The sequence below is a fragment of the Pygocentrus nattereri genome, chromosome 15 (assembly GCF_015220715.1).
Source record: "Pygocentrus nattereri isolate fPygNat1 chromosome 15, fPygNat1.pri, whole genome shotgun sequence".
Taxonomy (NCBI): Eukaryota; Metazoa; Chordata; class Actinopteri; order Characiformes; family Serrasalmidae; genus Pygocentrus; species Pygocentrus nattereri.
The window spans coordinates 27570827-27583825 of NC_051225.1; the positions used below are offsets into that span (position 1 = coordinate 27570827).

At 39.8% G+C, this 12999-nt stretch overlaps 1 protein-coding gene across 5 annotated transcripts; it reads left to right on the forward strand.

The window, feature by feature from the left end:
• The first annotated feature begins 3161 nt into the window (after positions 1–3161).
• Positions 3162–7696, forward strand: vipb (vasoactive intestinal peptide b). Of its 5 annotated transcripts, none has more exons than XM_017721927.2 (7): positions 3162–3271; positions 4199–4335; positions 4461–4568; positions 4701–4805; positions 5996–6127; positions 7061–7187; positions 7408–7696. In XM_017721927.2, exons 2-6 carry the CDS (start codon positions 4220–4222, stop codon positions 7170–7172), a joined length of 573 nt encoding a protein of 190 aa, XP_017577416.1. In that variant the 5' UTR covers positions 3162–3271; positions 4199–4219; the 3' UTR covers positions 7173–7187; positions 7408–7696. The 5 variants fall into 5 exon arrangements, with proteins under 5 accessions (XP_017577416.1, XP_017577413.1, XP_017577415.1 ...); XM_017721924.2 differs by having other exon boundaries at positions 7061–7166; XM_017721926.2 differs by having other exon boundaries at positions 4464–4568; positions 7061–7166.
• The last annotated feature ends 5303 nt before the right edge of the window (positions 7697–12999 follow it).

Sequence of the window (12999 nt, forward strand, 5' to 3'; positions counted from 1 at the left end):
TATGTCATTTGGCAGATGCTTTTATTCAGAGTAACTTACGGTTTGATCATTTTACACAGGTAGGTGAAGGTAGCGTTAGGAGTCTTGCCCAAGGCATAGGGTACCTGCTCGGTGGGGGGACCCTCAGTCTACAACATAAATGGCAGAGGTGTTACCCAGTAAACTACTCAAATTAGTACACCATGCATGGTTAAGATGAATTAACTAGCAAATGCCAGTCAGCTATAATCATTTAGCATTCTAAAGTCCATCTGTGAAACGTGTTTTTACTCCACTAAAATTAGGTTAGCCCTTCCTCTCACTATGCTCTCCTATACAATGTTGTCTGACTAGTTTTCTAATCATTTGACTGTGTAACATGTAGTATGGGCAACCTAAACAAAGTGAATTTACGTGAATAAAACATAATTTCCTCCTGAATGAATTGCATCAACACAGTTTTGTCTTTCAGACTTTTGGGCTGAAGTAATATTTTATTCATGTGAAAATGATGCACAAAGAAGCACCAATGCATCACTTTTAACATCATTTTAATACAGTAGCACTTTTTTCCTAACAGCATGCCGCCCCAGTAAAATCTCTGGGTGTAACCTGACCATTCCATTCTAAATGTTCTAGCCTCTGTAGAATTTGAAATCTGCTTTGTGGATATATCTGTCACACACTGACGTTTTGACACTACATGAGATCATTTTTGTGGGGTAGCAGGATGGTTGTCCAAAAAAAATACACAGCTTATGTTACTGATAACTCTTCCCATTAAATCTCCCACACCAATCACATTACAATGAGGTCAACTCTGTGAATGCAAACACACTGCACCCATACTGAGCTGTGCCTGAGTCTCCATCAGTGTGCAGCAGCATTAGTGAAGCAGTTTGCAGTTAACCCCTTAAATACCCAGCACCCACACACAGGCAAAAGCTTTATTACACACATCTGTAACCTAAGAACAGCTCAGCCAGTTTGCATTGAAGTCTCTGTAGTTACAGAATAATAAGTCTCAGTATGTAATAGCCCTGGGATTGTAAGGGTTTGAATTCAGCACCTCTCATTTGTATTAACAATACATGACCGTTATTTACCTACACTACAAAGTGTCGTTAAACAAGCATCTCCATCATTCGATCTTGAATTAAAATTTAAAGTTGCCTTCTTCTGTAGAGTTACTATTTTGGAGATACATGTTTTTTGGACAGTGACAGCATGGAATTGCTGTTAATTAAATGGCTTTTTTGTTTTTGACATCAAAAGCATTTGAAAACATGTAAATATGGTAACTCTGTATACTTTGTTTGGTACAGTGTAGTGGGTAACACCCTCCACAATGCAGACTGGGTTCAATTTCCCACCTGGGTGAATACTCTACACCATGGGTTCTCAACCTTTTCCACCTGAAGGCCCACCTGTTTATCATTAGAAAGCATAAAGGACCACAAAGGAAACAAAACTCTTTACTTGTTTTTACTTAAAAATGTAATTTTGAGGACATTTTCAGCAGAGTGATGTTTTACCCTTGCAATATGTGACATGTATCAGTGAACATAAAATATCAGCAGAATATTGGTGCGAGGGAACAACTAATAGGCCATATGTTTCTAGAGGAAAAGGGCAAAAACATTGACGGAGCTGCCTTTGTGTGCTGTTATTATAGGGCTTGTATTAATTTTGCTAACTGAAAACATTTTATATTTCTTTTTCATTGTAAAGTTAGTTATTTTTTATGACAAAGTGCCATCACAGGCCCACTATGGACTACTGCCCCCCCTCAGTATAGGCCCTAGGCCTGCTAGTTGAGAAACTCTTCTTTACACCATAAGAGAACATAAGAGCTCTTGGGCAATGGCTCCTGATGCTACCTTCACCTACCGCTATAAAGAATGATCACATTGCATAAGATCATCTGCCAAGTACTGTAAATGTAAATATGACAAATGTTTGTGCAAGTATTGCATGTAGGCTATAGACAATCCCCCCCCCATTTTTATTAGTCCAAGCTCACAGAAAGAAAGGTACTAAACTGTGGCAGGAGTAGTAGCCTGAGGTGGTACCCTCAAGGGTACATCTTCAGTATTTTAGTGAGGTAGCATAATTGTACCATGTATCTTGTTTTGACTCAAGGCTTTTTTAAATTTTATTTTTCCATTGTAAAACATTAGATTATGAAAAAGTATGCCCCTTTCCCACGGGAAAGTGAACGTAGCAAACATTTAAAACTCACTTAAGGTACACAAACAGACTTAAAAGACATTGTTATACCTTTGGAGGTATATTTATATTTTTGGTACATTACAAAAAAACACTTAAAAAAAACAAACTTTTTCCCCTGCGTTTATGTTCTGGGTCTCGGTTGAAGTTTCTGAATTGGCTTACTCATTGGCCTGATATACAGTAGATGAAAATGTGCGGCAGAATGAGATTAGTGGACAAGCAGAATGCTGTAATTTGATTGACCCTGTGCACCAATGCGCTCAGGGAGATGGAGTTGCGCATGGGCTGATGCCTGTAATGACCATGACACAACCTCCACCCCATCATAAGTTTCTGAATCTAATAAGAGTGATGATGAATGCGTGGCCTGTGATAAAAAAAATCTGATATCAGACAATAAACGGAAAAAAAACTGACCTGCATATCAACTGAGTCACAAGGGTGAAAGTAGAAGCCTGACAGGGCAAATCTGAACCTAAAGGTCTAAAGTGATGATGGCTTCCACAGAGCTCTATGGATAAAATCACAAATGGCAATGCATTCAAACAGCACCGCAGAAGCACTGCATAGTGTGTGTTCAGACCACTGCTACCAAACCCAATGAGACTTTGAGTGCTGATGATTACTGTGGAACTCCGAATAGATCTTGTCAACTGACCTGAAAGCCAATAAATCAAACTATTTTATTATTAGAAGCTATTATAACCTGTTCAGTACCGTGGAACTCTGAACAAAGTTTTTCAGGATTATTTCTGTGAAAGTATGACTAAACAGACTTTCTTTTTCTTTGTGACTACAACTAAAGGTGAGTCAGCTGTGTTATGCATCGTTTAATGTAATGCAATATAACCACGTGACTCTCACAGACCACCGCACATGACGTAGAGAGCACTCCAAGAAACGGGTTACCCGCGGTATAAAAGTGGGGAGAGAGACGAGAGAGAGGGAGACTGAGACGAGCAGCATTGCGTAAAGCGACCGACCCACATTCACCCGTATTGACGAGAAGCGCGCTTCAGCACCTTGGACAGCGCCTGGGGCTTCGGGTACCACCAACAGAGTGAGTTGCACATTATTACGCTTGGAAAACCTCATGGGCTTTTTCATCCGTCACAGGCGAGTTTGTGGTCAGATCTTGGTCAGATTCCGGGTCAGACGTGTGTTTGGCTCAAAAAGAAAGGTTCTTAAATGGTTCCTGGCTTGAGTCTAGAGCTCTAGAGTCTATAGGCTCTAAAGCTAGAGCACAAGTCTAGCACATAAGCTTTAAAGCTCTAGTTCAAACTTCAGACAGGTTCTTCATCTTTAACTGGTTCTCTATGGAAATAAACGTGGCATCGCTACAAACATTTATCTTTAATGTTGCAGAGCCAGTAATAGCATGTGAGGCTAATGCATATCACCTAAAAAGAGATGGTTCTTTAAAGGTTCTTCAGTAAAGGCAACAGTTCTACCTAGAACCATGAGAACCATTTCATGCTTAAGTGGTTCTTTGGAGGGTGAACTGGCTCGGGCTGACGGAGAACGTGTTGTATATGGGTCTACATGAAACCTTTACTGGTTCCATATGGTGCCAAAAAAGGTTCTTCTCTTGCTACAGTTGAACCACTCTTAGTGCTAGATGGAGCAATTTTCTAAAAGGTTTCATACAGAAGCATAAGTCAAAGGTTCTACCTAGAACTGTGAGTTCCATTTAGAACCACTTCATGCATAAGTGGTTCTCTGGAGGTTGAACTGGTTCGGGCTGATGGAGGACTTGTTGTATATGGGTCTACATAGAACCTTTTCTGGTTCCACATGGTTCTATTGTTATAATTGAACCACTTTTGTTGCTAGATAGAACCATTTTTTAAAAGGTTTCCTACAGAACCATAGACACATTCTTCATCCATCTGAAGAACCATTTAAGCATGAAATTGTTCTATGTGGAACTCTTGGTTCCAAGTAGAACCACTGCCTTTAACAAAGTCTGCACTGGTCTTTGCTGAAGACCTTCTTCCCCTTGTTAGATATGAAGAAAGCTATGGCATCAGCGAGCAGCGGTCAGTTCCTCCTCATGGTCATCTTCTCTGTGCTGTGCTGCAGGTCAGCAGCTCTTCCAGCAATCACCACATACTCAGCCTTAAGGTGAGACGCTGTTCCAGATGCTGCAGTTCGTACTGGTCAATGTTTTTCTCCTTTCCACATGTTCTATTGGATAATGGACCGTTCTGCAGTGCGGCGACTGATCAGTGGTGTGTTTTCTCCCACAGCAGGTCTGGGACACTGAACGGCGATGGAGACGCAGCCTGGCCGAGTGACCCGACCCAGGACGTGGAAATGTATAAACTTCTGTATGAAATCGCCAACACAGTGGAAAGGTATCGCACACATGCGCACCAAAAAGCAGTGTGACGTCGTGGTGTTTCAGTCAACAGTGTTTATATTTTAACTCCTTTATGTTCAGCTGAGAAACAGAGTGCGCACTTTACCTGTATTATTACCTCCTGCAGACCACCAAGACACGCGGATGGACTTTTCACAAGCGGATACAGCAAACTGCTCGGACAGCTCTCTGCCAAGGAATACCTGGAGTCCTTACTAGCAAAGCGCGTCAGGTACCAACTCAGAGTTCTCCCAGTGTTCACTAAAGTTCTGTTTACTTGTTTTGGCAACTAATACATTTAATAACAACTAATACTTGCAATACATTTTATTCACGTGCAACCACTTGACACATTTTAATCATGTCAGTTCAAACGGCTGATGGAGAACATGTTGTATATGGGTCCATAAACTTGAATAATCAATATCTTTATAAATGTCAATTATGTTAATGTCCTACTTACTAATTATAAAAATGTCGACAATCTTTATAGAATAACCACCATTTATATAAATGTCAATTAGCTTTATTTTCTACTGAGTGATTATAGAAATGTCAGTAATTGTCATAGAATAATCAATGTCAGTGCAAATGTTAATTATATTCATGTAATATTGAGTGATTACAGAAACAGCAAGAATCTCTAAAAAGAATTTACAGCCATGCAAATGACAGTTATCTTTACAGAACAGTCAATATTTATAGAAATGCCAAATATCTTTGTAGAATAGTCAGTGTTTACATAAATATAAATGATCTATTGAGTATTATATTGACAGGTATCTGTCAGTTGTATTTATAGAATAAACCACATTCAAAGACGTCAGTTCTCCAATGGCTGTTACAATGCAAATTGTGTATTCGTTACTAGACAGAATAGACAGACAGTTCATATTTGAAGAGTTCTAAAAAGCTGTACATCCATTTGTAACAACCTTAGATAAAACTGATTTCTGAAAAGAGTGAAAGCTGCCCTACAATGGAAAACATGTTCCATGTCTCTACTCAGGATGGTACTAATCATAAAGCAACACTGATATTTCTTGCATGTGTACCATGCCCTCCCAACAATGTATAATCATGAAAAAAGTTTATGAAAGTGGTCTATAACGCATGAAACCCTTGTCAGGAATCTTTCTCAAGTGATCAATATTTGCAGAAATGTGAAATTTTCCAGACAGAACACTATATTATAGAGTAGACTGTTGTATCATATTTGCATAAGTGTCGATGATCTTAGGATTGTCAATGTTCATTGAAATGACAACTAACTATTGACTGTTGAAATATTTGGCTATAAAACTGTCAAGCTGTAAAAACACTTAATGTGCGTAAATGTAATGATTAAATGAATTGAGATAAACACCAGTAGATGGAGGGTCACTAATGCTGTCCTCTGACTGTAATGTGGCCATCCTGCAGTGATGATCTGGGCGCGGAAGAGCTGCGGATGAAACGCCACTCAGATGCAGTTTTCACAGACAACTACAGTCGCTTCCGCAAACAGATGGCGGCCAAGAAATATCTCAACTCGGTTTTGGCAGGAAAGAGGAGGTAGGAGGTCCTGCCTGCGCTGCCAGTGCCTCTGTGTGCATGTGGATGACTAGCATGCATGTTCTGAGGATTGCTAGGATTTCACAATGGCTTTCTTAACATAAAGGTTTGGCCAAAAATCCAATTTACATGCTTTTTTATTACCTAATGTACTCCAATTGTAGTTGATTAGCCAAGTTTAAGTTAAGTGATACTTTTTTAAGGGAAACAGGGAAATTCCACCTCCGCATTTAACCCATCCGTGAAGTGAAACACCACATACACACTAGTGAATACACACACACTAGGGGGCAGTGTGCACACTTTCCCAGAGCGGTGGGTAGCCCTATCCACGGTACCCAAGGAGCAATTGGGGGTTAGGTGTCTTGCTCAAGGACACCTCGGTCATGGACTGTCGGCACTGGGGATCGAACCGGCAACCTTCCGGTCACAGCTATGCCAGTTCCCTAACCTCCAGCCCACGACTGCCCAAAGCATAGTAAAAACTACAACACCAGCCTCAAAGCTTTAAGCTGCGAACTGAGTGACATACTATTTAAAAATGGACAAAAGTACATGACATAGCTAAAATCAGTATAGCAGTATCTTAAAAACTGAATTATGTCTGGACTTCTTTTCATTTTTATTGATAACTGTGTGTCATACAGTGTCGAAAACTATAGCAGTGTCAAAAAATAAAGCAGATTTATTTTAGATTATGCAACAACACATTGCAGCTTGAGGCATGGACAATGCTAATGAGTGGCTATAAGCTTGTATTACTTGTTAGCAGCATTGGCCTCATAGCTCCAGTGTAAAAGTAAAGAATCAAACTTTTCCTGGCTGATCAACTACAACTGGCATGAGGGGAAAATTGCACAAATTAGATTTTTGGCCGAACAATGGCTTTAATGGATTTCAGCTTTCTAACACACTTCTTGTGTGCTGCCACAGCCCAGAAGATGCTCTAACCATGCCTAACCAGTCCAAAAGCACTGAAAACTCCTTACAGCAAAGCTTTGAGGACCCTGTTGACCAGCTCCTCCAGCAGCTCCCACTAGTATGACCACTTTCCTCCAGAGTTAGTCATTTGAAACTACTTTTGAGCTCTGTTTCTATCAGCATGATGCTTTGAAGAATATGTTTCATAGGTGATGGGAGAGAGGTTAAATCTGACACATGCTTCTTCTTCTCCTATATCATTCCTTCTTTGTGAGATTCAAATTGGAATTTTTTTTTTCTGTGTGTTACTTTATTAATAAACAGATATTAATCAATCTTTGTTGTTTCTTTCTTTCCAGCAACTCTAGGTGATGATGGCTGCATCATTTCAAGCTTTCAAGACCTTCTCTATCTAAGACTATTTATTATTTATTTATCCTGGGACCGTCAATATCGCAACTGATTATTATAAAACATGCAGTATTCTATCATATGAACATACAGTCCTGAAATAAGTCAACCTCTGTATTATAAAAACAGTAACAATGGTATTCAAATGTCTGTTGTTTGTGTGATAAAGCTAAATATTGTTTTATCTGTTCATAAAAGAGCTATATTTTGACTGCTGAAATTAAATTACACAATAAAAATGAGTAAAAATTTGTAAAATAAATTTGTTCAGAGCAGTTTTTCAATACAAACTTCTTCACACTCACATGCATTCATTGAAAGGTTTTTGAACCAAAAGTGGATCTTCTGTGGCTTTGTAATGGAACTCCTTTTGCCCTATAAAGTTTATATCTCTGCTGAGACGCAAACAAAGCCGTATGGTCAGCTGTGAAATAGTTCATTATAGAGATTCTTACAGACCCTTTACAGTGGTGATGATGGAACCAGCGGTCGTGATGTCTAAACACTTTCTATTAACTATACAAAACCACCATTGAACCTACACATGCTCTAGGTGTATATATGTAATTATTAATTATGGTAAAATAGTGGTAAAATGGTGGTAATGCTGAAAAACTAAACCCTCTTTGAGGACTCTACAACATCTTCCATATATCTTCGTGTGTACATTTTGGGTGAAAACCTTGTCGTAAAACTTTTGTTATAATTTCAGTTCATAACAACTTTCTATGTTGGAGCTTTTAGATGCATTAAACGTTTCAGACGTCTGGTTCCTATCACCACCACTGTGAACAATTCTAGCTCTGTATGTTTCTCTAGAACGGAGCAATGAATGACCTTTTTTTTACATCTTAACCATTTAATTATGAAGACATTTAGAAAAATCAGTCAACTTTCCCTTTTAGAGTGGAGGCTTGCATTTCACCTATACCCCCTTGTCCTGGTGTTATATGGAGAGTGTGGAGCTGGATCTGGTTCGGAGTGGGTGATGTCCAGGAGGCTGAAAACCTGCAGAATGTGCATCACTCCATCCTGTGGGTGTTGTTCTGTTTTGACAGGCACTGTATGTGGAATAATAACATTTGCTTTCAGTTTACTGAGCATTTGACAAGAAAACAGAAAATGACTAACCACCAAACTGGACAAAGAAGTCAGTAAAATATGCTCAAGTGGAGCACCAGCTGTAGGGAGTTATCATCACAACAAAACATGACAATCATTTTCACAAGTTAAGATAACATAAGCACAGTACCTTTTGCAGAACCTGTTTCTGTCATGCTACAGAAAAAAGTTCTTCTATTCATCATCATAATGCATTTTGTGTCTTATCAAGTTACCTATCTTGAACTTTATTACCTCCCTGCAGTCTGCGATCAGTTAATATGATCAGAGCTCTTAGACCAGAGCTGCCCAAAAGTGTGGCTTGCAGCCAAAAGGCAGCCCAAAGGCTGCTTGGTATGGTTCACCAGGACGTTCCCCTAACCCCACATCTTCACCCAGTAACAGAAATACGCACATAAGCTTCCCAGACAAAAAATCACTCACTTTGCGAGTTTACGGTGGTGATCTTTTTTTTGTGTAGCGAGCTTGTGAATAACTTACGTTTAACTTACAGGCAAGAATTGCTTCTAGAAGTCACTGCAGGTCCTTCACAACCAATTTCTGAAAGAGCACTCCACCGAGAAACACAGTGGTCCCTGTCCATCAGATTAGTCTTTCGTCCACAATTCTGGATTTTTACCAATGCTCATTGGACCCATATGATATTGCACATTACTACACCTGCATATTCAGCTACTTCCTTCTCACTATGGCCTTTGGCATGTCCAAATGCAATCACTCCTTTTTTGCCAATCATTAACATCTGCTTTGCAGCCCATTTTCCACACATCGAACGAGACATTCACTGCACTGCACCACCTCTTCTCAGTCTATGAATCTAGTCGAACACCCTGCAGTTAATTATAGCATGATCATACTCGTGCAACGCCGTCTGCAGGAGCCTGAAGTTACTACCACCTTGAAAATGCAAGGTGACTCATTTTTTGGGGAGCTTATATATATATATATATATGTACATAGTTTGTATTTTTGAAGTGTTTTAGCAACAAAATGTAGTTTAATGTAATGTATATTGCTTTCTTTTTGTTCTTTGCTCTACAACAAGCATTGAACCCAAGACAAAAAGTTTTGGCATCTCTACCTTCTATTCCATGCACATTAACTCATATACACAGTACCAGTCTTCTGCCAGCAGAGGGCAGAAAATCTGGACATCACCCTGAATGCCTGAGTGTTCGCTTATTCTGGCTAACAACTAAGGACAGATAGAAACTGAAAGCTGCTTTCATCCTTAATTTGAAAGATAAACAAGTAAGATAAGCATGACACAGAGCAACTATGACCAATGATTTTATCAGGCATCATAAGTGAGAAGGAATGTGATTATTGCACAAGAAACGATCTGAAAGCGATGATTCACCTGCAGGAGTTTTGAAATGTTCTAAGTGATTGTGATCAACGGTATAAATGTCTCTTCAGGCACTTGTGTATTTTCAAAATGATTGTGAATCATATAAAAATAATCTTACTTGAAAGGCCTGAAAGGCACCAGCCAAGGCTTCAGTTCGAATCCAGGTCCAATTCTGGCCCAATTGCTCGGTTCACATCTGGGTACATCATGGTATTAACACTCCCCTGCCCAGCCAGCAAAATATACTCACTTCAGTCACTTCCAGATATTTTCTGCATAAGTCTACATCTCTATTTATTGACTACATGTACCTGAATCAGAAGCACAGCATTTTTCAGATGTAACTTAACATTCACTCTTATTTAGAAACAGCATAACAACCATAAATAGAAAACCAAATGACACTACAGCAAGCATTGGTGAACACTGCTGATTGATCAATAGTCTGCCACTGTTTTAAAGTTCATTATCATCTCTTCAGCCAGTATGTACTGCATTGTACTGGCTTGTAAAGGCAGCAATTCTTAAAGCTCACCTGTTTTCACCCGTATGCACGCATGAGTTTCAATGACAACACTAAAAATCATTTGGAAACAAGTGCTTTAATTGTCTTACAAAATCATACAGCACTTGCCTACCACATAATCAGTTACCATATCACCTTATCACCAAACTGGGCACCCTCGGACTCCCCCCCTCACATGTGCCTGGATCAAGAACTTTCTCACCGACCGGCCCCAAACTGTGAGACTTGGCCCCCACCTCTCCTCCACTCGTATGCTTAGCACCGGCTCACCACAAGGCTGTGTGCTGAGCCCCCTCCTGTACTGCCTCTACACCCATGACTGCAGTCCGGCCTACGACAGCAACCTCATTGTTAAGTTTGCTGACGATTCCACAGTGGTCGGACTCATCTCAGAAGGAGACGAGACAGCCTACAGGAAGGAGGTCCTGAAGTTGGCAGCTTGGTGTTCAGAGAATAACCTGGCTCTGAACACCAAGAAAACAAAAGAGATCATCGTTGACTTCAGGAAGCACAGCACTGACCCAGACCCCCTGTCCATCAACGGCGAGTGTGTGGAGAGGGTCCGCACCTTCCGGTTCCTCGGAGTCCAAATCTCAACCGACATCAACTGGACAGACAACATCACAGCTGTCATCAAGAAGGCTCAGCAGCGACTACACTTCCTGAGAGTCCTCAGGAAGCACAACCTGGATTCCAACCTGCTGCTGACCTTCTACCGCTCTTCCATCGAGAGCCTGCTGACGTACTATATCACAGTGTGGTACGGTAGCTGCACCATGGCAGACAGGGAGAGGCTTCAGAGGGTAGTAAAGACAGCACAGAAGATTATTGGCTGCCCTCTCCCATCCCTGATGGACATCTACACCTCCCGCTGCGTCAGCAGAGCGAAACGCATCACAATGGACAGCTCGCACCCCAGATTTGTACTGTTTGACCTGTTGCCCTCAGGAAGGCGGTACAGATGCATCAGATCAAGGACAAACAGACTTAAGTACAGTTTTTTCCCAAAAGCAATAACACTTCTCAACTCACAGATGCACTGATAGTCTATCCCCAGACTTCCATTACCCGCCTACATACCAGTCTATTCCCAGACTCCATTACCAGCTACTGTGCAATACTCTGCTTACGGAAATGTGCAATCATACTGTACATGTGCAATTATACTGGAATATATGCAATATTTAGCAATGTGCAATATTTAGTGACACACAATACAGTTGTAAATATCTCCATATTTATATCTTGTAAATACATAGTTTTTTATTTTGTTTCTATATTTATTTATATACACATATTACATATATACACATATATACAAAATGCATAGAACTGTGCACAACCCCTCCCCATTCTATTCTGTGTCATTTGTTTACATTGTGTGTTTGCACTGAGATGGAGTTGCTTTTAATCTCATTGTACTGTGTATAGTGACAATAAAGGCATTCTATTCTATTCTATTCTATTCTATTCTATTCTATTCTATTCTATTCATATACCAATAAATAGATGTTAAAAATGCAAACTACACTGAAATGTGCAGTACAGCACCATGCTTTGTTATGCATATACACTCGTTGGCCACTTTATTATTTACCTGGTATTTGCTCATTTTTCCATTTAATCAGGTCCAATTATACAGGAGCATTTTGTAGTGTAGTCCATTCTGCAATGTCGGGTTTCTCAAACAATAGAGGGCGCTCCCGAGTGGGTCCAAAAAGAATGGGTCGATATTGAGCATTTGAGCAAAAGAAAAAAAAAAACAATGCAATCATTCCCTGAACACAGAACAGCATAAAACATTTTAACGCCGCTGTTATATTTTTAAGAGCTTTTAAATTCGAATTATAGGAGTTTAAAACTGCACCTCATGTACGTTCATGACGTCAGTGAGCGCGAAGTGGCCAGGCTCCTCATAAACCAGCTCTGACCTAAACGCTGTTCAGCGTAGGCGCATTGGGAATATCGTCTCAATACAGGTGGACTCAGGGGCCTCAATACAGGTACTGCTCGTCCGTTAACGTAGTTTTCACGCTGTTGCTGTTACAGTGAGCGCAGTTTCCTAGCAAACTTCAATTTTCAATGTAAAAATTTAGATTTCGGAAGTGGTCTTAAGATCAAAATATTACACACACACACACACACACACACACACACACACACACACACACACACACACACACACACACATACATACATACATACATACATATATATATATAGCTAATAGAATAGTAATAATAATAATAATCATATTCATAAGGCAGAATGTTAAAGGCATGTTGATTCAAAGTTAATTATTTCACAATGATTTATTAGTATTTTTCTAATATCTGTTTAACATTCAAAGTTTTTTTCAACGTTTTTTCATGGCATTATTTCAATCACATTTCAATGCTGAAGGTTGGTCATGCGCCGGCTGGGTGTGGCTTAAGACTGATATTTGTGCATTACCTCTGTGCTGATTAGCCTCATTCATTCTCAGCCTCATTCATTCTCAGAAAGCATTCTATGATAAAATACTCCTTATAACCTCAATTT

What these genes read in the sequence shown, in the direction of transcription:
- vipb (XM_017721924.2), top strand. Translation starts at nt 4,220, where the DNA reads ATGAAGAAAGCTATGGCATCAGCGAGCAGCGGTCAGTTCCTCCTCATG. An exon ending in ACCACATACTCAGCCTTAAG is followed by an intron (nt 4,336 to 4,460) that starts GTGAGACGCTGT and finishes TTTCTCCCACAG; the next exon opens with CAGGTCTGGGACACTGAACG. An exon ending in GTTTTGGCAGGAAAGAGGAG is followed by an intron (nt 6,128 to 7,060) that starts GTAGGAGGTCCT and finishes GTGCTGCCACAG; the next exon opens with CCCAGAAGATGCTCTAACCA.